Source organism: Rhamphochromis longiceps, linkage group LG4 (genome assembly GCF_057381845.1).
Source record: "Rhamphochromis longiceps isolate RC_006_pf linkage group LG4, R_longiceps_female_GT1.1, whole genome shotgun sequence".
Lineage (NCBI taxonomy): Eukaryota > Metazoa > Chordata > Actinopteri > Cichliformes > Cichlidae > Rhamphochromis > Rhamphochromis longiceps.
The window spans coordinates 25,170,416-25,194,098 of record NC_140560.1 but is presented as its reverse complement, the minus strand read 5'-3'; the positions used below and the strand labels follow the sequence as shown (position 1 = coordinate 25,194,098).

General features: G+C 41.6%; 3 protein-coding genes and 1 pseudogene across 5 annotated transcripts; all 4 read right to left on the bottom strand.

Moving 5' to 3' along the window:
- Positions 1 to 1,536: 1,536 nt before the first annotated feature.
- On the bottom strand, positions 1,537 to 4,719 carry LOC146671700 (galectin-3-binding protein A-like). Its single transcript, XM_085404051.1, has 6 exons — positions 4,502 to 4,719; positions 4,220 to 4,324; positions 3,800 to 4,003; positions 3,500 to 3,634; positions 3,087 to 3,378; positions 1,537 to 2,961 (listed from the first exon to the last, which is right to left on the bottom strand). The coding sequence occupies exons 2-6, from the start codon at positions 4,302 to 4,304 to the stop codon at positions 1,905 to 1,907; spliced, it is 1,773 nt and encodes a 590-aa protein (XP_085260177.1). The 5' UTR covers positions 4,305 to 4,324; positions 4,502 to 4,719; the 3' UTR covers positions 1,537 to 1,904.
- A 3,413-nt stretch (positions 4,720 to 8,132) lies between these two features.
- LOC146671699 (galectin-3-binding protein A-like) lies at positions 8,133 to 11,979 on the bottom strand (annotated as a pseudogene). Its single transcript, XR_014911489.1, has 5 exons — positions 11,849 to 11,979; positions 10,737 to 10,940; positions 9,825 to 9,959; positions 9,435 to 9,726; positions 8,133 to 9,309 (listed from the first exon to the last, which is right to left on the bottom strand). The product of XR_014911489.1 is annotated as a galectin-3-binding protein A-like (transcript).
- A 184-nt stretch (positions 11,980 to 12,163) lies between these two features.
- Positions 12,164 to 18,592, bottom strand: cant1a (calcium activated nucleotidase 1a). Of its 2 annotated transcripts, XM_085404049.1 has the most exons (5): positions 18,438 to 18,564; positions 17,642 to 17,768; positions 13,674 to 14,342; positions 13,394 to 13,597; positions 12,164 to 13,304 (listed from the first exon to the last, which is right to left on the bottom strand). In XM_085404049.1, exons 3-5 carry the CDS (start codon positions 14,317 to 14,319, stop codon positions 12,934 to 12,936), a joined length of 1,221 nt encoding a protein of 406 aa, XP_085260175.1. In that variant the 5' UTR covers positions 14,320 to 14,342; positions 17,642 to 17,768; positions 18,438 to 18,564; the 3' UTR covers positions 12,164 to 12,933. The 2 variants fall into 2 exon arrangements, with proteins under 2 accessions (XP_085260175.1, XP_085260174.1); XM_085404048.1 differs by lacking the exon at positions 17,642 to 17,768 and having other exon boundaries at positions 12,178 to 13,304; positions 18,438 to 18,592.
- Positions 18,593 to 19,965: 1,373 nt separating this feature from the next.
- Positions 19,966 to 23,074, bottom strand: syngr2a (synaptogyrin 2a). The gene is made up of 4 exons (XM_085404045.1): positions 22,883 to 23,074; positions 21,223 to 21,460; positions 20,969 to 21,102; positions 19,966 to 20,886 (listed from the first exon to the last, which is right to left on the bottom strand). Exons 1-4 carry the CDS (start codon positions 22,979 to 22,981, stop codon positions 20,683 to 20,685), a joined length of 675 nt encoding a protein of 224 aa, XP_085260171.1. The 5' UTR covers positions 22,982 to 23,074; the 3' UTR covers positions 19,966 to 20,682.
- Between the last annotated feature and the right edge of the window lie 609 nt (positions 23,075 to 23,683).

Genomic DNA, 23,683 nt, shown 5'->3' with positions numbered 1-23,683 from the left:
GCAACTTGGTTTGTTATGTTGTTGTGCACTTTTGCCATAACGACACACTTAGTTGCATCTGACATCGGTGGAAATTGGGAAATTCTGGAGGATGTTCAGATGATGAAGATTACATAGTAAGAAGAACATTGTTCATAAAAGCCATGTGGAATTTCAAAATTCTGGGGCTGACCAAACAAACAGAATATGTCATGACATGCGGGGTTAATTTTTTGGTGGGTTAAGTGACACGATAATGAAAAAGCTGCCAGATATTACTCACAAAGCAAGTCTGCCCTTATGATGAAATAGGCAAACCTTTCCTTCTTGTAAATATATATTAGAGTACATTAAACAATCGCCTTAGGATGGGGCTACTTGTGAATTGATCTATTTTCTATCAACCAAACGGTTGTTCTGAGTTTATACTAGACTAAAGATTAAGTATTTGGTAATCTTTAAATCTAAAGCCCACGCAGATTGCGTAGTTTGATCGACTGGTTCGGTACAGCTCTAGTTGTTTTTCCCACCTGCCCGGGCATGTAGAGGCGCTGCTGTCATGAATAACTCTCAGTTGTGTGAAGATGAAATGCAGGAAGACTTGAAGACAGTCTGGAGGGTGGTAAAAACAATCACCTGGGAAAATTTCATGATTCATGACGTGAGACTGCAATAACCTTTAATCAAAGCCCTGTAAACAGTTTTGTATTCGGTGTCCTACCGGGAGATAAATCTGACAGGCTTAAAATCTGTTGTTTTTATTCATTTTAACTTTTAAGACCTTTAAGTGTGACCTTTGACCTTTTTCACGCGGAGGGTGCTTGTATCATCTTACTTGCCGTTATCTGTGCAGGTACATTGGCTCAAGCACACCCCCTGTGAAGAGCAGTTAAAAATATTGTCAGTTTTTGAGAAATGTGCCAAAAGTCTGTTGTGGAGTGCAGAACTGCATTCACATGTCATCTGTATGAACAAATACATCTTCAGATATTTGTAAAAAATGATGACAAAGTCATTCCTGAGCCTTTTCAAACTAGCTTCTAGTATAAATCACTCATGTACTTATATAAGAGTATACATCATATACTTTACAGCTTTACAATTTACAACCAGCTTGCAGGGAGGCGAGGCTTCAGTGAGACAAATGACACAAAATTGCTGATTAGTTTTGGAAAGAACAACTGGAGTATCTGCAGTATCTGCCGTAAAGACATTTTATTACTCATATCAGTGTCATACTTCCTTCTCCTTCTGGACTGTAACAAACTGTCTGACAGCAGATGCCATTTAAGCAAGGTTCATGTCTGGATCTGTAATGTATTTGCTAGAATTTGGCTAAAACCTGTGGAAGAAACAACTTATAATATTAATAAATCGGAATGCATTATGTCTGGTGGAATGAATGTATGAATCAATTTGGTGATTAATGTAACATTTATACTTGTCTTGTGTTTCATATCAGGCTAAACTGCCTATTACATTCCACATTATGATTTATTTGTTCTTGTAAGGAACAAATCTTTCAAAATAAGACGAATGCACAAAAAATAATGTGGAAATCACTGTTTATTTGCCAGAAAAATATTTGTCAGTAATAAAAAAGAAAAAGAAAATTCACATGGATTGTAATGAAAGCATCTTATTGCAACACACTAAATAATAAGGAAACAAAGTCACCAGGATTTTCTTTTAATCAGGAACAAATCATTCAAAAGAAGATGACTCATACAATTTTCACAGAAACCCCTTTTCACCTTTTTTAATAAATGATGCTATGATTCTTATATGTGAAGAAGATATGTTTCATATATATGTCAGAAATATCAGTAATCAAAACAATTGGGACTCGCATGGATAATAATGAAGCCAATTGATTTCACTCCATGAAATAATAAGGAAACAAAGATCCTGGACCTGATGGTGCATCACACGTACTCTGGTGTCACTACAATCTGGTAGGTGAACTGGTCACCAGCACAGGGATAAGGAAGGACCTGAGTAGCATTCGCAGAGACGGAAGCCATATTGCTTTTGAAGTCCTGGATTTGACAAACATACTGGCCCTGGCAGACCAGCAAGACCCGGTTACGAAAGAGGATTTCACTTTGGCTGATGTAGCTTTGGGGTGTCAGCCTTGCCACAGGAAAAGACTCACATCTCACACCATGGTTTGAACATTCATACCTGTATATGAATATATTTGCTTGCCAACTCATCACGATGTCCTTGAAGATCAGACTGTTGTGGACAGGTGTGGTAAATGACTTGGATCTGGTTTGACTGTAAGGATTATAGCCATAGTTGTTATAGTGGTTGTTGTACTGTCCGGACTGGGTTTCAGAGGATGAAACCTCTAAAACGATGCTCCAGGGCTCAGCAGTGTAAATCCTGGGCTGGTAATCATTATTTTCTTTGCCGAACTTTTGCTTTGTCAGATTACTGAAGAGGAGCACGTTAAACTGAAAAGCTTTCAACATATTATCACGATACACGGTCTTGTGAGTGCTGTAGAGCGGAGAGCTGGACTCGATCACATACAGCTTCTCAGCAGGAATCATAGGAAAACGAATGCGTCCCAACAGATCAGCTTGCGTTTCCAAATCGATGGAGTCGCCTTTCTCACTGATCCATCTCTCTACAGACTGCAGCACAAAATATTCATCTGGTGCCACCAAATCTGAGCGAGTAAGAAGAGCCCTAAGAAGTCCCACTGAGAGGCCGGACCAAGCTGGAGACCTGGTCAGGTTTTGGTAGTTCCAGGCCATGTACTGGACACAGTTCTCCTCAAGCACTAAGTCCTTGGTCTCCACTGCATACTTGTAAAAAGACACCTGGTTGTGAAAGGTGGAGTCTTCTGGGAGGATTTTAGAAAACAGTCGGCCAATGTCCTCCATCAGCTGCTTTAACCCAAAATCAGAAGCCATTTGGTGGAGACACAGTGCAGAGGAGAGGGTCACATCTATCTTACGGGTGTAAATGTACCTAATGAAGATCAGATTATCGAATATTAGAATTTGTACACATTTGTAGATGATTGCAAAACATTTAGATGTTTTAAAGAATAAGTCATCTACTGCAAATGCAGCAAAACATTACGTTCATTATACCTGATGAAGGAGGTGAAATGTGGCTGGCAGGGCAAGCTGAGGTTGACTGTGATGTTAGTAATCCCCACTGAAGCATTAAAGAATGGGATTTGTGACAGGATCATTTTGTGAGCACAGATGGTTTTCTCACTTATCTCTGGGGTCCCATCCTCCTGTTTGTTCCCAGTAGGACTCTGCACTACGATCAGGAAGTCACAGCCATTTCCATCATCAAAGATTTGGCCGAGAAAGTCAGACAGACCGATACTGTGGTCCAGTGAGTGAGTAGAATCATTGATGTCCACATTAATGCCTGAAAAAGAATAATTAATGTAATGAACAAAGGGGGAATGAGCGGTGATCAAGCCATATTCAGCATCAATGCTTCTATGGGTTCTACAAAACGTTTGTTTTTTAAGAGTTTTGATACCTACTTCCTGTTTCACAAACTACTCCAACATCCTCTTTGTGCGTGCAGTCAGTTTCTCCCCAGCCTTTGAATTCACAGGTGAAGAGATGTGTTTCTGTGCCTTTACAATTGATGTCATCCAGCCAAATAGGTCCAGGCGCTACAATGGAAATTTAAAGGGAAGGGAATTTGTTTACATTTCTAGCTATGACAGAGTTGTGATTTGTAGTGGTTGTTATGTTGAGCCTAATCTCAACTATTTTCTGTACAGTCATTGCACTGCCCTCTGCTGGAGGATCATTTATATAAATGAAATAAAAGCCACCTTGTCCGTAGTCCTTCCCAGTCACAATAGATTTGGCTCCAAGGAAGTTGAGCTGGCGACACAACACCTGGGCGTCAGCCATGTCCCAGTTGTCGTCACACACTGTTCCCCATTTCCCATCATGGTAGATTTCCACACGGCCCTCTGACACGTTCTTAGAGCCAAACAGTCTCACATCACCTTCCTGCGGTTCGTGGTGTGTTTCTATTGAAATATATATAAAAATAGGTTATGTGAGCAAAGACCATGATGATGGAAACCACATATTCTAGCCCTTCATTCCAAGTTAATTGGTCACTCTCAAAATCTATTTGTAATTCACTTTCATACTCACATATCATACTCACATAGTCATATCTACTGCATAGCAGCTATAGGATTTATTTGAACTGCTTCGTATGCAAACTGGTGATTACTCACTTAAGATGTCAAATTTGTAAGCCCTTGCAGACATGTGCAGAAGCAGAAGAATCCAAAGAGTGCGTAGATTTTGATGCGTGAGCATTTTCGACTTCCGGTGTAGGACTGACACAGTGATTAACAAGAAAGAAATAATGTGAGAAATCTGCTCCATCAGCTGCTTTTGTTTTCAGTACAGCGCACTGCAAAATCTACTCAAATTAAATGTCTCGACCAAATTTGTGCATGAAAAAAAAGTCAAAGTCAAATCTAAAAACCTTACAAAAAATAAAGCCACATTACCCTTTTTGTGTTATCGAGCTGCGCTGTCCGCAAATGTGCTCCTGAGTGTGTCTTGCCCAAGGTTCACTCCTTTTAAAGTCGCGTGACAAAGGAAAGAGGGGAAGAGGGGGCTAAATGAACGTGCGCTCCTCCAGATTCTGTGAGCTTCACTTCACATTAAACTCCTCTTTTCCAAGCACCTTTCCTAAGTTTCATTTCTCATTAAAGCAGAAGACCACACTGGTTGCATAACTTTTTGTGGGTAAGTCGAAACTTGTCGGATCACAATGTCTGCACTTTACTTGAACTCGTGATTGGATAAAGATCCCTATGTCAGCAGAAAAGCAGAAAGAACAGACAAGTAATGGAAAAGAAACAACCACTGACTTTGAGATTGTAAAGCCCCAAAAGTTAGTTAGAGGAAATAATTATAATCTGAAAAATCATTCATCTGTATAAGAAAGGAAACACTAATGTTTAATTTTCACCAGTTAACCTGTGAAGAAAGTGATCCATCGCAATACAGCCCTGCATTCTCCGATTTGACATGTATTTTCAAGTGAAGAATAAAATGGGACTACACTTCTGTAACTGTTAGAGTCATGTGTTTTACAGTTTTCAAGAGTAAACGGGTAAACAAACCGGGGTGCGTAGATTAAAAAAAGAAAAACGATAATAATAATACAAAAAAATCACCACCATGCAAATAGGTAAGAGTGCTTCATTGGAGACTTACTGTAGTGATAAATGTTTGAGGTTATTTAAACGGAACTGATGGAGTGAGTAGCTGCTCATTTCTCAAACAACCATGCAAAAACACATCTTTCTGTTTTAGAAGGGTCGAAATATTAGCGTGCATTAAATAAAGAGAACAACTAAAGAGACTGCTGAAACTACAAAAACTGACAGTGGTGAAACTTTGTCTTCCAGAAAGAAATGTGGCTGCGTCTTTGATGGTCGTGTTTGGAAATGAGTTTTGGTCAAATCAAATTAAACAGCAGAACTCAAGGCTAGGCTTTGGGGATCAGGACTAAACAGCTGCCATAAGAAAATCACTTGCCAGAGAGGATTTTTTTTTTTTTAAAGGCTTCAGTTTGCAACACAGTGTACAGATAGGGCTCTGGAGTTATGGAAAAAAGGACATCTAATCCAAATTTACCCTGTTCCACAGTAAATTTGTCTTCCTACTTGTCAGAAAGACAAGCAGATGAAATGATGCACCCATCGTGTCTGGGGTCTACAAGAACAACCCGGGTTGGTGGCTTTGGGGTGCTTTAGTATGTGAGGTTCAGATTATCGGAGAGTGGTTCAGTGTGCATAAGATATCATTTCCACGCATGGACTGGCTAACACAGAGACCAGACCCAAAACCTATTGAGAATCTCTGGGATGAGAAGACTTTATGGAGCAGTACGACTCTGTCAATATTAACAGAAGAGCTCACCAAATAATTAACTGTGGATGGAAATAAATGTTATTGCATTAGCTTAAAAAGATGCCAAAGCAAATGCATACCAATTCAATTCAATTCAATAAAACTTTATTGATCCTGAAGATTGACCCCGAAGGAAACTGGGTTAAGGCTGCCGACCTTTGCCAGCGCCATCTTACCCTTCCGACCGTACATACATTACACAAACATCACATGGGGTAGACAGGTCAGAGAGGTATAACAATGGAAAATACACAACATGAGGAGAGACGAGGAGAAAAAAAGATCTCCCCCCAGACTGAGCTCCAACGGGGAGATCAGTTTGAGAACAGAAAAAAACACCTCAGCACATAGCACATGAATCATCGCATCTCACAACAAAGAAGACATAAGCTTCGAAGGCGTTTGGAGGGAGTGGGGGGTGAGTGTAGGTCTGTGTCAGTGTACATGTGTGTGTGTTCCGTGTTCAGCCGAGAGAAAGTGTCCCTTCACCCGGTTAAGCAAAAGTCAACAATCTTCGGTCGACTCGGGTGGCCTTGAAGGAGGGGGAAGAGAGTCACAACACAGTCTTGTTATCTAAAGGAGAGAATTGTTATTCCTGTCAGCTTTTGCCTTGAGCATCCAGCCGGCACCAGGGGGGTCGTATGAGATGAAGATGATAGCTGTTTTGGTTAGTGCGAACAAACTGCTTCCAATTTTACAGTTGGTCTAATGTCCGTCACTGGTCACCAGGTCTCTCAATTCCTGTTGTTCTTCTTCAAGATGTTGTCCATATTGCAGAGCCATGAGCTTCTCCAAGATCTTATCCATATTGTGTTCCAAAAAACACAGTCTGAGTACTCACAGCCCTGCCCATCGTCTATCATGTTGGCCAGCCTTGTGGGATTTTGAGCAGCTGTAGCCGCTTCTTGTTCTTCGATAAGCCAGGTCTGAGCCAGCTCCAATCAGCCAGAACTCTCTTATCATGGTTCCGAATTGGTAGATGTCATTCAAAGTCCACCATCGAGAGTGTTTCCAGACACACGACGCAACCGACCATCGAGTATCTGGCAGCAAACGTCTCTGCAGGACAATCAGGCTCTCCCAAGCCCAGGAGTTGTCAGTTTTGTTAAGGGACCAGTTGATCAAATCCATAATTCTTCTTTAGGTTTTTAGAGAACAAGTCTGGGAGACTCTCTTAGGGTTAGAGAATAAGCAAGACTATACAAAGACATGAGAAGCCAACCAGGAAAGATAAGGGAGAGGGGAGAGGGAGAAGGAGAACGTGTAATAGAGCAAAAAGTAATAGAGCATGTTGGTTTATTGGTTTGTTTTTTATTCAGTAGCAGTCAAGAGGCAACTTAGCCGGCCTCTTTTGACGATCGTCAAGGCCTTTAGTGGGCTAGTAGCTAAACTGTCCAGCAAGATTATAATATTTAAAGAAAACTAACAAAATAATGAAAATTAGAAGTAAAAAGTCCAAATCCAGAGTCCAATTTGGGATTACTCTGACTATGACTGTGTTTTAGATTAAAGCAAGAATGTTGTAGTGAAATGAGATAAAATATTTATAAAGGGGGAAAATCCCACAAACCTCAAAGTGCACTTGAAAAGCTTGCAGAAGAAGGCTAACTTAGCTTAGGTAAGAGAGCACGCCCAACCCCCATCCCCAGAAGCAGAAGCTAACCCCAGGAAAGGCAACGTGACAGGCAAGGCAATGTCATCTGGACCAGCTGTCTTCCCACTCTTTATAGCAGCCCTCACTTCCTCCTTAGTAATCCTTTGTCTTTCCTTTAAAGGTGGAAGTACTCCTTCCACTTTTAAAGGACACTCTTCACTTCTCCTTGATCACCCTAACCTGTTGCACAACTCTTCTCTGTCTTTGCTTAGCCAGTTGATAAAAGTCCTTTTTTCCTTCCTTAGTGTCTAGCCTCACGTACAATATCAGTTGGCCGTCTTGTCCTTAAGAATCGGATTATTGTGCTGAATTAGATGATTTGACTGTAATGACATCTGTGTGATGGGCCACCACATAAGCGCCCAGACTTAACAGTGTAAATCCTGGCCTGGTGATTTTTATGACAAATGTTGAATTTATAAGACAAACACAAAAATGGTATCGAACTCGCATTTTATCTGTCAATAAACTATGCTAGGATGGTTATATGAGGCAAAAGATATTTTTTCACATATTTGTCAGAAATACTTGTCAGTAGTCAAAACAATTATGACTCACATGGATAATATTGGTTGTTTCTTTATTACTTCATGGGCTACAGAGTGATTTGGTCAATTATTGAGAATACAAAATGATGAACGCATTGATCCTGAAGCTGACGCTGCATCACACGTACTCTGGTGTCACTACAATCTGGTAGGTGAACTGGTCACCAGCACAGGGATAAGGAAGGACCTGAGTAGCATTCGCAGAGACGGAAGCCATATTGCTTTTGAAGTCCTGGATTTGACAAACATACTGGCCCTGGCAGACCAGCAAGACCCGGTTACGAAAGAGGATTTCACTTTGGCTGATGTAGCTTTGGGGTGTCAGCTTTGCCACAGGAAAAGACTCACATCTCACACCATGGTTTGAACATTCCTGCCTGTTCATGAGAATATTTGCTTGAAGATGAGGCTGTTGTGAACAGGTGTGCTGAATGACTTGGATCTGGTTTGACTGTAGGAAGACGTTTCATAGCCATAGCCGTGGATATAGCGGTTATTGTAGCGCTGCCGTTTGTCAATCGGTCTTGAGTGGGTTTGAGAGGATGATGTTCTGATTGAAACCTCTAAAACAATGCTCCAGGGCTCAGCAGTGTAAATCCTGGGCTGGTAATCATTATTTTCTTTGCCGAACTTTTGCTTTGTCAGATTACTGAAGAAGAGCACGTTAAACTGAAAAGCTTTCAACATATTATCACGATACACGGTCTTATGAGTGCTGTAGAGCGGAGAGCTGGACTCTATCACATACAGCTTCTCAGCAGGAATCATAGGAAAACGAATGCGTCCCAACAGATCAGTCTGCGTTTCTAAATCGATGGAGTCGCCTTTCTCACTGATCCATCTCTCTACAGACTGCAGCACAAAATATTCATCTGGTGCCACCAAATCTGAGCGAGTAAGAAGAGCCCTAAGAAGCCCCACTGAGAGGCCGGACCAAGCTGGAGACCTGGTCAGGTTTTGGTAGTTCCAGGCCATGTACTGGACACAGTTCTCCTCAAGCACTAAGTCCTTGGTCTCCACTGCATACTTGTAAAAAGACACCTGGTTGTGAAAGGTGGAGTCTTCTGGGAGGATTTTAGAAAACAGTCGGCCAATGTCCTCCATCAGCTGCTTTAACCCAAAATCAGAAGCCATTTGGTGGAGACACAGTGCAGAGGAGAGGGTCACATCTATCTTACGGGTGTAAATGTACCTAATGAAGATCAGATTATCGAATATTAGAATTTGTACACATTTGTAGATGATTGCAAAACATTTAGATGTTTTAAAGAATAAGTCATCTACTGCAAATGCAGCAAAACATTATGTTCATTATACCTGATGAAGGAGGTGAAATGTGGCTGGCAGGGCAAGCTGAGGTTGACTGTGATGTTAGTAATCCCCACTGAAGCATTAAAGAATGGGATTTGTGACAGGATCATTTTGTGAGCACAGATGGTTTTCTCACTTATCTCTGGGGTCCCATCCTCCTGTTTGTTCCCAGTAGGACTCTGCACTACGATCAGGAAGTCACAGCCATTTCCATCATCAAAGATTTGGCCGAGAAAGTCAGACAGACCGATACTGTGGTCCAGTGAGTGAGTAGAATCATTGATGTCCACATTAATGCCTGAAAAAGAATAATTAATTAAGCATTGATGCCACATACCACATCAGTGCTACTATGGGTTCTACATAAAGTTTTTTTGTAAGAGTTTTGATACCTACTTCCTGTTTCACAAACTACTCCAACATCTTCTTTGTGCGTGCAGTCAGTTTCTCCCCAGCCTTTGAATTCACAGGTGAAGAGATGTGTTTCTGTGCCTTTACAGTTTACATCATCCAGCCAAATTGGTCCAGGAGCTACAATGGAAATGGACACAACACTCAAAAAAACTGAATCATCTTGCCATAACATATTAGACAGCACTCATTCACTCACCTACCCTTTTGTTAGGTACACCTTGCTGAAACTGGGTTGTACCTCTGGGTTGTTTACACCAAATTCTAACATTACCATCCACATTGTGTAGCAGAAATCAAAACTCAGCACACCAGGAAACAGTATATTCAATATCCTATTGTCCAATTTGGGCAAGCCCATGCAAACTGTAGGCAGGGTGACTCAGTTTGTGCAATCTGAGCCTGCAAATTGCAGACAGGGTGAAACAGGGTGACACACACTAAGTGACACTCTCTGTGTCACTGGCCATTTACCTCTGACCTCTGGCATCAACAAGGTATTTTTGCCCAGACATCCGATACTCACCGGATACTTTTTCTTTTTCAGACTGTTCTACAGGTGCTTGTGCAGTGAAATCCAAATAGATCAGCAGTTTGTGAAACACTCACACCGGCCATCTAGCACCAACATCCATGCAACATTCAAAGTCACTGAAATCACCTTTCTTCCTTATTCTGTTGCTCAGTTTGAACTTCAGTGACTCCAACCATGCCTAATTTCCTAAATACACCGAGTTGTGATTGGTTGCTTAGAAATCTGCGTAAATAAGTGTACCTAAAAGTGGTTGGTGAGCGTACACATACATGTAGAGTTGCTTTGTTTAAACTGAAATCACAAACTACAATTTCAATCATTTCACTGCCCTCTGGTGGTGGATCAGTGGAAATAAAAGCCACCTTGTCCGTAGTCCTTCCCAGTCACAATAGATTTGGCTCCAAGGAAGTTGAGCTGGCGACACAACACCTGGGCGTCAGCCATGTCCCAGTTGTCGTCACACACTGTTCCCCATTTCCCATCATGGTAGATTTCCACACGGCCCTCTGACACGTTCTTAGAGCCAAACAGCCTCACATCACCTTCCCGTGGCTCATGATTTCTGTCTATTCAACATAATAATGTATTCTTTTTTTAAAAAGCCAGAGTAAATACATACATTTTTATTTCATATTGAACAATATTAATATTGTTAGCTCATTTTGCATCCTGTAAAAGATCAATTAAAGCAAAATAAAACAAAAAACTATTTTTATGACACTCTATTCCAACCCTGAATTTTTTCTATTTTGCTTTTTGGCTTTTGTTGCTCTCTGAACCTTTGAATTAATTAAACACATTTTTATTTATATTTTGCCAAGAAACTACAACAAGGAAATGACCGTCTATGAGTAAGCACTTGGTGACAGTGGGGAGGAAAAACTCCCTTCTAGCAGGAAGAAACCTCTAGCAGAACCAGGGCGGGGCAGCCATCTGCCACAGCAGCAAGACATTAATAATAACTGACAATAACTAATGATTAAATACATATTGGATAAACAGAGTGAAAACACTATTTCTCCTGTATCTTGATTGAGATAAAACAAACAAAAAAGTAAACAGGCCTTTAATTCTAAAATCTAGTTAATGACTAAATCTGCCTCCCTTTTTAGGAGACACAACCTCGTGAGCTATTTGTTCTGAAAACACTGAGAAAGCAATCAACCGCTGCTGTATCCCACAAATGACTTCATTCTGTGTATAAAAGATGCCTGATATGAAGTACATCAGTTAGAAACTATTCCAAATCAGCCAGTACATTTATCAAAGATAGTCAAACAAGACTGCATGTAAAGAGAGCACAGTCAGAGCTTCAGGTCTCCAAAGCCCAAGAGCCATTATATGTAACTAACTAAATGATCATAGTCATTACATAACTTTGACACTAACGTATATTATTTACACTTTTTTATTATTATGTGTAATTATAAAACTAGGAATATACTTAAAAGTATTTGTGGTTTGGATTACTCACTCAAAATGTCAAATTTGTATGCCCTTCCAGACGTACAGAAGTAGGAGAAGACAAAGACTATTTCGAGGCGGGAGCATTTCCAACAGCTAGTGCACGACTCTAACACAAAGACAAAAAAATAAGAAGCGGCAAATGACACATGCTCCATCTGCTTTACTTTACGTCCTAAAATTATCCTCCAAAGAATAAATAATCAACCTGCTCAGTACTTCCAAAGAGTTACTATATATTTCCATGAGATAGAGAGGAAGATCTATTCAAATTCAAACTGATAGCACAAAAAATTAAAAGCTGAAACTTTAAATACAAACTTACCTAAATCCTTACGTGCAATAAAAACGCATTACCTTCTTTCCTGTGGTTACGAAGTTGTGTTTGAGGTCTGTGAGCACATACCTGATTGCACAACTGCTCTTGGTTTAACAGGAACTTGTTTGAGGACAATGTCTAACTTTGGCAGATTGTGTTTTGAACATGTAAAAAGATATGACAGGACTCAGAAAATAGGAATTAAGATTTTACTCAGTCACCTCCCTCCACACACACACACGCACACACACACGCACAGAAAACCAAACAAAACTACATAGGATAAAATCACCAAAACAGTCTTCAAACAATATACAGGATTAAAAACAAGGCTTTTGCTATCCCACTGACAATACTCGTGTGGACAGAGTGATACTGTGGAAAATGGAGCAAAGGGGAAAAAACCTTAGACTTTCTGAGTGTGTATAGTGTGTGCATAAAGATGAATTTTTCAGGGGAAAAAAACCAAAGCAAATCACAGTCTGATAAATTAGCTTTTGTACATTCATTATAAGAAAGGCTACAGTACTTTTTAAGCCCACATTTGGCCTAGGAAGAACGCAGTCCACCACAACCCGATCCGCACATTCTTGAAACTTTACTCTTTCAGCCATTAGTTCTTTTATTTGTATTGACGATGTCACTTCAACGGTTGGAGTTATGTGTTTTAGACTCAATGAGGAAGCAGCGAGTGCAAAAAGTTCAACAGTGACTGTAAACAAACTAGAACCACAGTGAAGTGGCCTCAAGTGTGAGTGTCTCTGTGTGTGAGCCCTCTATATAAACTCCAAGCCCTCATATTTTACATCCCCGATCTTAGTTTCAGGCAAAAGGATGCGCCCATCAAGTGTGAAGGCCATAATGTACGTGGCAATCTTCCCAGCGTCCTCTTCAGACTTGAGCGCCAGGATGATCTGGTCATCAGTGTTGGGGACAAACTTGAAGGAGGAGAAACCGTGGGTAGGATTAAGTACACCCACTCGGCTGACTTTGATGTCGTTGAAATCTGGCGAGCAGCTAAGGACGAGGTTCGTGCCGCGTCTCTCGTCCGCCGTCTCTTCGTAGCGCACGCTGCTCGCGCGGCGAGGAAGGAAAAACCAGCGCTGTAGGGTGTCGCTCCATGCTGCAGACTCGTGAATCAAATAGCCTGAGGAGATTCGGGGAAATACGGTAATGAGTAAAGCACGGAGATGGAAACGGAGGCGGCTGTTAGCAAGATCAGATCTGCGTCTTTACCTGGTTGCTCTATCCCTGCGGCGGATTTCAGGGATTTGTACTTGGGAACCCAGTTCTTGTGCTGTACGTCGCCTCTGAAGCCCACAACTTTCACCCATTCTGGATTGTTGTTGACAAATTCGCCTTCAGTGGTGGTCCACTCTTTCCCGAGACCGCCAACATACAGGTGCTCGTCCTTCACTGCCAGCCATTCGGCTTTGAATCCTATCAGACGAAGGCACCATGAAAATGCAAAGCAAATGAAAAGTGGAAACAAATCATCTAAAAGTGCAACACCAACCTTTTGCAACGCTGCCATCGCCATCGGGTAAGATGACCCAGGGTACAGCCTTTTCTCCATCTATATGGTAGACTACACCCGTTCTGTCATCGACACTGTAAAGCTTCCCATTGAACACCACCAGCTCAGACAGCTCCATGCCCCTGCCTTTCTCCGACAGGTGGCTTTCCAGCACCACCCTGTCAACATCCCATTCAACGGCCACCTTGTCACCGCTCTCTGACACCAGCAGGTACCCCCGCCGCATGTAGCTGATCCACGTCATCTTCTTGTCGCTGAGAGAGCTGGTGTCCAGGTCAGCGATGACGCCGATGCGATAGCGGGTGCCCTGCGACGTGCGCTCGGGTGGACTGAGGGGGTAGGTGTCGTTGTACTGCAAATCCGACTGGTGGCCGTCGCTCGGGTTGACTCTCCAGCTGCGTGAGCCGTAGGAGCGGTACCGTAAACCCGAGCTGAAGTGCATGAAAAGCAGCAGGATTAAGGCCACAGAGCCAGCTACTGCCACGATGGGCCTCCACTTAAGGCGGAACCGGGGGTCGGTGGCATTGGCCATGGAAGCCAACATGGGGAGGCCTCCTACGGAGATACGCAGCGGGTTCATAGGCTCATTATGCTCAAGTCGAGTATAGCCTGGAGAAGCAGGCATGGGGGAACCAGGCTTGGAGTGACCTACAGAAAAATAGAGAGAATGTGAGTTCACTGTCAGAGAGGCCACTGGAAAATACTTCAGTCTGGTTCTCTGGTGTCAACATGGAGGTTATAGGAGATCCTTTTTTCAGCACCAAGCCACAGTGAGGTCATCTATTCACATAAAGTTGCTCTAGCCCAGGTGTGTCGAACTCCAGGCCTCGAGGGCCGATGTCCTGCAGGTTTTAGATGTGTCCTTGATCCAACACAGCTGATTCAAATGGCTAAATTTCCCCCTCAACATGTCTTGAGGTTCTCCAGAGAGCTGGTAATGAACTAATCATTTGATTCAGGTGTGTTGACCCAAGGTGATATCTAAAGCCTGCAGGACACCGGCCCTCGAGGCCTGGAGTTTGACACCCTGCTCTAGCCCTTACGAAATGAACACGTATCATACCTGTGACCAAACACCAAAACTACAACAATGGGGTTGGTTGATCCTAAATCCCGAGCAAAGGTCGCAACCTCGGCTCGTAGTTAAAACACGACTTTGCAAAATGACAACGCAAAAGTATTAACAAAAAAAATCGAAAAACGACAATTAGTTTTTTAACCAAAAGGCTCATTTTCGTCATTTCTCTTAATCCACAAATGAGAGAATGAACGCAATTAAAATAATTAACTTCAACTTACACACTTCCATAAGCGATGGCAGGCAGATGACTCATTTCAGGTTATAGCTTCATTCTTTTTTTTTTGGTTTAATTATCCTACTAAGTGTTAGAGTCAGAGCGGACAAAAGCGAGTCCACTGGTTGAACATTGATTGCTTAGAAGGAGGAAGAAACCGCTCTAGGTGAATATCAAATACAAATACAGGCCATCAAGCGCCCGACAATGAGTCTTGTCGACGTGGTGATGGGAGGAGCTTGCTCTGAGGTAATAAGAGGGCGGCTGAACAAGTTATTCAGGAAGTACACAATCACTGAGCAACTGTCACACTGATGAGCCGTCACATGTAGTGTAATGATATGGTAAACATGAGTGTTGAAATGTACAGTGGCCAATAATTCAAACTATCTATTGATTTACTGCAGAAAGTCCAGCCGCTTTAAAGATATATTCAGACATCTTCTGTCATATCTGAATATATCTGATTTTTTGTGTGCGTGAGCCGTTGTTCAAATATATAAAGATGGCTGAAGAAGGACAGAGAGTACAAATTAGTCATTCAATAAGCTGTCAGAAAACTGAAAAATCCTGCCCTACCAGCTGTCCAAAAGCCCATTGTATTCATTAAAAATATATAAAATAAAGATTGTTACAATTGGATTAATCTGTCAGGACCTTCTGTCCCTTCTTCCCTGTTTTTATTTCAGGTAAATCATCCAAACTTGTGAAGTTTTCACCCCTTTTTGAATTGCAGCGTCCTAAATATTTTGTTTTCGGATAAAACACGTGATAGTGAGATAACAGATAAACAGCGGGATTAATTGGGAATAATTTAAACAACGCATTTTTATTTTACTTTACAAGCTCACGTAGAGCTGAAAGGCCTGTAACTTGGGAAAACTACATTCCTGTTATTTGCTTACACACCCAATAAACTAGTGCGTGTGACCTTTCAGCTGAATCAACACAACCCAAACACAGCAGTGGAACTGTCCGCTGTTAGAGGGTCTCCTGAAAAGCTCTGCAACCCTAAAGCTCCTCTGGGCCCAGCTGCCGCAGGATCATACCCCGAAACCTGAACGCGTTTCTTAAAGGGGAGCAGGAGCTGAAAGGCTCTTTCATACGAGGGCCCTGAGCCAAACAGCCGTCCGTTGTGGCAGCAGCATCGGGTCTCCCTCTCTGAGGCCCGCCACTGTACCTAAACTCAGTGAGTAGCTGAGAATAGAAACAGTGTTGCTGATTGACTGTTGGTGTAAAAATTGCTTGTGCCCCACAACACAATCAGATGACGCGGCTTACCCCTTCGTCTCCTCCTGCCCGCACGCTGATCCTGTGTCATTAAGTTTACTCCACGAGTCCTTCCACAAGTAGTCCTGAGCTCGAAAGCTGTCTTTCTCCCCACTGATCATTTGCACTGCAACCATGACTATGTTGTTACAAAGCTTGTGAACTTTACCTACACTTGGAGGATTATCACCAAGTCCAAAGGGGCAAAGCCTTTTGAGAGACAACGCAGTTCATTCAGTTTGTTATTAATCACCGCCTATGAATGAACAGCTACCGAGGGTTACGAAAACCTTTATTAAGTGCTCAGCGACTATCGGCATAAAGGTGAAAAGCCACAGCCCTGGACATATGAATAGAAGTTAGCTGCAAACCTACAATCAGAGGCGTTCCTGTGATGTAATCATTACACTGAGGACTGCGAGCAGCATAGTCGCACAGGAAACCTCACTGACTCTGAGACGCAGTAATGTCTGTTAATAAGTGATTAACACCTTCTGGACTTTAGTTGGAAACATATTAAGAGCACAGACAGCTTCTTAAAAAGCAACCTTTCAGCTTCTCAGCCCGATACTTTCATGTTTCAGATTCCCCACGCAGTGAAGATGACCTAATAGACAAGACTGCAGCGCTGGGTGATAAGAAGACTCTTAAAAGTTTGGGATGAATTTGAAATAGCCTTTGTTTTTAAAGAAAAGCACAGATGTTTCCCTCTAATATAACACTGAACTGCTTAGAATTGGCATCCTAGCTGATGGTGATGATGGTGAAAGGCTGCTCATTGGAATGATCACGTTCCACTTAGTTAAAAAGCTGACGGCATTTCTCCTAAAATGAACCAATAGATTTGTGTCTCTGCAGCTGCACCGCACCTCAAAACAACCGTTTGACAACATTAAACAAGTAAAATTAAAAACGTAAGAGTTCAACCTGAGCATCAGAATGGGGAAGAAAGGTCACTGAAGTGCCTTTCAACTTGGCATGGTTGCTGGTGCCAAACTGATGATTTTTCCACACAACCATCTCTAGGGTTGTGATCCCTAGAGGATGGTCCACAAGGGAGAAAAATACCAGTGAGTGGCAGTGGGTGGAAATGCCTCTCAGAGGAGATTAGTCTGGGCTGCTTCAAGTCGTTAAATGAGCACTTATTAGAAGCAAGGTATGCATGTCTGAATGCACAACACATTGCCCCTTGAAGCAGACGGGCTACAGCAGCACAACAAGTGAGATAAAGACTCCAGGAACACTTGTGGCCTTCATCGGGGTCATTCAGGCCACAAGCCGAAATGTGTTGGCCTGCTAATAAAGTTGTTCCCTAGTGTTTCATGTGTTGCTGGAGTCTTTACCTCACCAGGTCCATAGTGTGCCATGGACCTCTTCACGCACCTTGGAAGTAGGTGAAGTTGTGCCAGAAACGTTTGGATCTCTACAGCAGCAGAAGACCACACCAGATGTCTCTCCTGTCAGCCAAGAACAGGAAACTGAAGCTACGGTTTACACAGGCTCACTAAAACTGGATAATAGATCAGAAGAATTACAATCAGACACATTATAGTCAAGCATTTTAATCTGTGTTTGCAGGTCTCTAAGTTACTTGAATAATTTAAAGTTCTCTAAACCCACCCCTGCCTGGTAGCAACTGTGCATAATGTTGAGTGAGTGTCCTTTCAAGCGCCTCTCTGACCATAAACTTGCCTCTGTGCTCCCATAATCGATGACATCTGGTAAGGCTGACCTTCAAAGTGTGTGTGAGGCCAATAAACACTTTTACTGAGTACTTTAACTCGGGTTTTAAATGCCCTGTGTGTCAAGGAGCCACAAACAAATGTGCATCACACACTATGGACCTGATGTTACGTGGTTGCGCTGTCTGCAGTTTCCCAGAAGATAACAAGCTGCGGGTGAACCAGGACAATACCCAAGTTTTTATTTCCAGGCCTTTAAGCGCTGAGACACTAAACCTGTAAGGGAATTAAATGTCTGCCGGACCATCATAGTTGATTTTCTCGGTGAAGAAGGCGAAGCTTTTGGACTGACACACGCGATCATCTCATTTGCAAGCGTGCTTTTAGCTGCTGTGGCTCTCTCCTGCCAGGAGCGCAGATGTTAAAACGCAGATGCCGTCAGTAACGGCCACCTGAAACGTTTCCGATCAAACCCCTCTTCCCGCTTCGTTACTCACCGCAGATGTGGGGTCTTCAGCTCTCAGTCCGCCGGTGGTCGGAGCTTGGATGTCATTATTGTGTCGCTTCCTTCCTCGGCCCCTTTTCCTCTTTTTGCGTTGTCCGGACAGCCGATCATTACTTCCTATGTCAGTTTGATGACGACAGCACCATGTCGTGCTTACGTGTAGTCGATGCAGAGGGAGGGGGGAGAACGCTGCCTTCAGGGGCTGTCGGAAATATGATAACTTAAAGTTTCAGCCTACCTGTGAGAATTATTATACTTTTATAATGTTTTATGGATTTCTTTAGAATTTAATTTAGTTTTACATACATTAAATAATGCAAAGAAAGACCAACATTTAAACATGTCTCTCTATTGGTGAAAAAAAAAACAGAATAAAGAATACAAAAGAGACTTTGAGATGTTTCATTTATCTATTTAAATATTGTGTGTTGTGGATGTTATTTTTTACGATGCATTTTAGAATCTTTTTTTATGTTATGGGTTGTGTGGCTGCTACCTTGGCCACGAGATCACATCTATCTTTGTTTCTTTTACAGGTTGTGTTTATCACATTTAAGAAGTTCAGAACACGTGTCACATACACACTTTGCTCAAAGGTATAAAGGCTTTATACCTTTATGCCTGCAAGCCTTTATGATAAAGGCTTACAGTACTGTAAGAGATAAGCTACTATTCCATGTTTATTATGATTCATATTATTGGATAGAGAAGACAGGTGTTAGAATATGAGCATTCACTCTAGATTTTGTGTAGATTTCTCAAATAAAAGTATAAACCGGTGTCTATTTAAGTTTGTTACAATGAAAATTCTGCCGTAATTAAGACAAAAACCTAACTTTTAATATATTTCTTTGCTTTATTGCAGTTCATTTTTAATTGATATTTTTATTTTATCCTGTTTTAAGCCTTACTTTTTAAAAATCCCCTTCAGGGTTGCATCAGGAAGGACTACTGCTGTAAAACTCAAATCAAACGTGGAGCTTCCCGTTGTGGTCTCCTCTTAAGACAAGGGAGCAGCTTTCACTTCTACTTACTTTTATTTTAACCTATAATGCATTACTCAAATCTTAGTACCTCAGTTGTTGTCTGGATCCTGCTGTCTCCACACCTCAAGTGTTCCTCCACATTTACTATTCAAATATTTGACAAAGGGGCAGAGGCAGGAACTACACACAGTCTTGCCTTTTCTTTTAAAGAAGTCAGACTCAGAGTTTTAAAACCTGTTTTTATTTGGCACACTCCGTCTGATACAGGATCACTGTGCAAGGCACTTTAATGAGGAACATTTGCAAAGCGGTGACAAAGCAAAAGTGCAGAGGAGAAGAAAAAGCAAGGGGGAAAAAGAATGTGGAGAATGATTCAATTTGATTGTCATGTACCTGAATTTAACAGTATTAAAAAAGAAAATAAATACCAAATTTGCCACAACATCAAAGAATTGCTAAACCTATGGCTGAGACATTTATGGCATTGATTACTTTAAAAATCCTAAGCAACGAATTCAACAGAAGAATCCAATACAAATCAATCAAAACACCTGTAAAAGCCAAACTATAAAAAGAAACGAATGTGACAAATTAAAATGTCAAACAGAAACAAACTGAGTTTTTCAGTGCATGAAAGCCTATTTAGTGGTTGATTACTTAATAAAAAGACACAAACACGTGGCATTACAGTAGTTATAGACTTCCGATACTTCTGATCTACCAACTAATTGAATAATATGAGTTTGCAATGTGGTGAAAGAGCAGTATACTCAGCTGTATGTTTGAATTGCAGTTATTGAAGTAAACACTGAACAGTTACATATTCAGTAAAAATTTTCAATGCAAACCAGATTTCCTAATGAACTACACTAAGTCTAACCTTTCTGATAATTAGTGCTTTGATAGGAACAGCAGCAAACTGCACTCGCAATAGTAACTAAAGGAGGCACTGAAAAATCTGCAGCGGTTTTGGTACAAAGGCAACTTTTTTTTTTTTTTTTAAACCAAGACAATCACCCGCTAGCAAATAAAAGAACATCTTTAGACTTTACCCGCTGTGAACAACACAGCAAAACTTCCACCATTGCAGGAAACTAAAAAGATATCAGTGCACCCAGAAAACCAAACGCGTTCAGCAGGAACAGAAGGGGGAGTGCACAGAACGGTCCGGCTCTGTAAAAGAAACAACTGGCACACATATTTAAAAAGAAAAACTTCCTCATTTGATTCCTGCCTTTGAATCTTAGTCTTTCAATAAGATGGAGGCTGATACGCTCCTGGAGTCTCCTGGGTGTTGGAGAAAGGTGACTGCTGATAGCCAGAGGGCCCGCTGGTGCTGGAGTAGGGGCTGCTCTGGTAAGGAGCATTGTGGTCGTTGGCTGGGTCTCTGTATTCCTGCTCGAATTCATTCACTCCTTGGCGATACCTTGCAAGTGCAAAGTAGGTCAAGAGGCTCTGTAGAGAGAACTTTGAATTAGTGCTAGGATCTTTTATCACAGCAAATTCAAAGCTAATGCGAACTCTGCCTCAGCCTCACCCAGGTGATGATCGAGAAGAAGGAGAAGGCAATGACACCTCGGGCAGCGTCGGCCACGACTTGTTCGTTTGTCGTCTTGGACCACAGGCTCGTCAGGACGCAGAAGCAGATGAACCACAGGAACGTCCACACCGCTGTCAGGTGTTCACAGGAGAGAAACATGTTTCATGTGTTAACTTTAAGTCTCACTTCCTGATTTATGGCACAGTTCCTTCATTAAACTATGTGGTGAAAAAATGAAAACCAACTCTTACCAGAGAAAGCAAGATCACTTATTACAATGTATTTTCGGTCTTTGGCATTGCTGATGTTCGGGAAGTAGGCATCTAGCATGAGGAACAAAACACAAGCCAAGAAGGCCAAGACTCCGACTCCCACCCCGTAACTGCAAGCACTGTCAGAGTTGTGGAACATGCACTCGTTTTCAGCTTTTTCCTTCGTGTTGGTGTAGCCTTCGGCTGTGATGGTTGCAAAAACCACGATAGAGAATATCTGCAAAGACGGGACACAAAAAGGTCAAGGCCAAGTTTAAGCCACGCAGCTATGGAGTTTGCGAAATTACCATGACTCACATTACAAGAAAGCTTCTTTAATCAAAAAAATAATATCTGTCAATCCAATCTAAACAAGTATAACGCCACCTTTTCAGCTATTCGTGACCCACATCCCCTTTTTCATAACACAGCTAACATGAAAAACATTACACAATTACGTGACACAAAATGAAAATACTACTTTTAAAAGGCAACCGAATCACCGAGTCACTGTTCACTCATGTTCTAGCTTCTTAATTCATGAAGACTTCATGCATTTTGTATGATTTTGAACAGGTTTTAGGCATTCTTATAAATACTCTACATGAAGACATCTGAAGAGAATATGAACTTATGGACAACCATTTGCCTGCAAAACCATGTTGGTTTTATTTATAACATTTGAACACTTAAACTTTCCTACATTAGTTATTATAGTTTTGCATTCTTTTGAATTGTATTACATAGTGACTTTTCATTTTTCTTTCGGTTTCCAGACTGGATTGACTTATTGCAGTTTACTTTATATTGTTTGAAAAGGTTTTAGTTTAATATTTATAAATTTCAGTGCTAGTTTTAGCCTTTGTTTTGATTATTATTGTATGGAGGGTGTATGTCAGAAGCGAGATTTAGGAAAATCAGTGCAGGAACCTTTTGAAAACAGTTGATTCATAGTTTTAGTTAAATAAAATATCCTTGTTTTCTACCCGTCTTGTTCACAGATGTAGGTTTTCACTAATAGGCCCACTGAACTTAAATGCACTTACCGGAAAGCAAATACTGTAGCATAACTTTTACTTGTCTGTTTTCTGTTAGTATTGCTTTTTTTTTCTTGCAAAGCACTGTGAAGGTATGCTTTAGTAACACTGCATACTTAAGCTTCCACTGCAGTGCCTGCATATTAAGCATTTCCAATCACCTGACAACTGGAGTTGACTTGACAACAGATGACGGCGGAAGCTTCAATTTCTGACAATTATCTAAACTATAAAACTGCAAGAAAAAAAGCAAACAACTCCTGTTGTTTTAACCTGTCTCGTTTTTAAACCACGGGAACACAGAAACTTTAAATTAAAAATCTGCAGATCGCTTATCATCATGTGGCAGTTAGTGTGGTGACACAGCACTGGTCAGTTGCTAGTTATTATTAGCTACCATCAACCAGAGCCACAGAAACACCATTTTTTACACTTTACTGAAAGCTCATTAAAATGTTTAAACGTGACACTCAGATAATGTCCCGCGTTGACCGCACAAAAAGCTAAAAAAACAAAATTTTCACTAATTTGGGTGGGCGCTGGCAGCGCACATCTGTTAAGCTAAACTAGGTGCAGTGACAGCTGGCTAACTGTGATGCTAACGTTTCCGTGAAGTCACTCACCCAGCTCAGGAAGCGCAAAATAGTTTGAGGCTGTTTTAGAAAGTTCGCTAAATCAAAGGCGCCACCGGCCAAAGAGGCCCCGTAAGCACTGTTCTGCATTTTCCCCGTGAAGAAAACCCCGACAGTCAGACAGTTTAAGGACAAACTGACAAGTCTTCCTGTCACGACTGCGGCAGTTTCGATTTGTCAAAAAAACTTCCTCAAAACTTTTTTAACGCCGCCCCTGCGGCGATGCGTTCACGGGACTCCCGGAAGTTTAATTCCTCAACGCCGTGGATCTTACGGAGGCCGTGTTATTATGTAAACCTTGCTTTTACCGTGTTTGGTGTTCAAGGCCCCTTTTCCCACCCAGAACTGCTTTAATTCTTCATGGTGCAGATTCAACAAGGTGCTGAAAAGATTTTAGTGCATATTGACATGATAGCATCACACAGTGGCTCCAGATTTGCAAGCTGCACATCCATGATTCGGATTAACCAATCATGTGAACGATTCGAACACATCCCAAAGGTGCTCATTGAGCTAAGATCTAATGACTGTCGAGCACTGAATGTGAGGTAAAGAAACCAGTTTAAGATGTTTCTGACCTTTACCTGTCAGAAGATGGTAGTCATAAAGGGATGGACATGGTCAGCAAGGTTATGGCATTTAAATGATGCTCAGCTGCTGCTAAGGGGCCCTAAATCTGCACAAAAAATAAAATAAATAATAATATCCCCACACCATTACACCACCGGCAGTAGCCTATACCACTGATACAAGACAGGCTGGGTAGACGCTTTCATGTTCAGAAATCAAGAA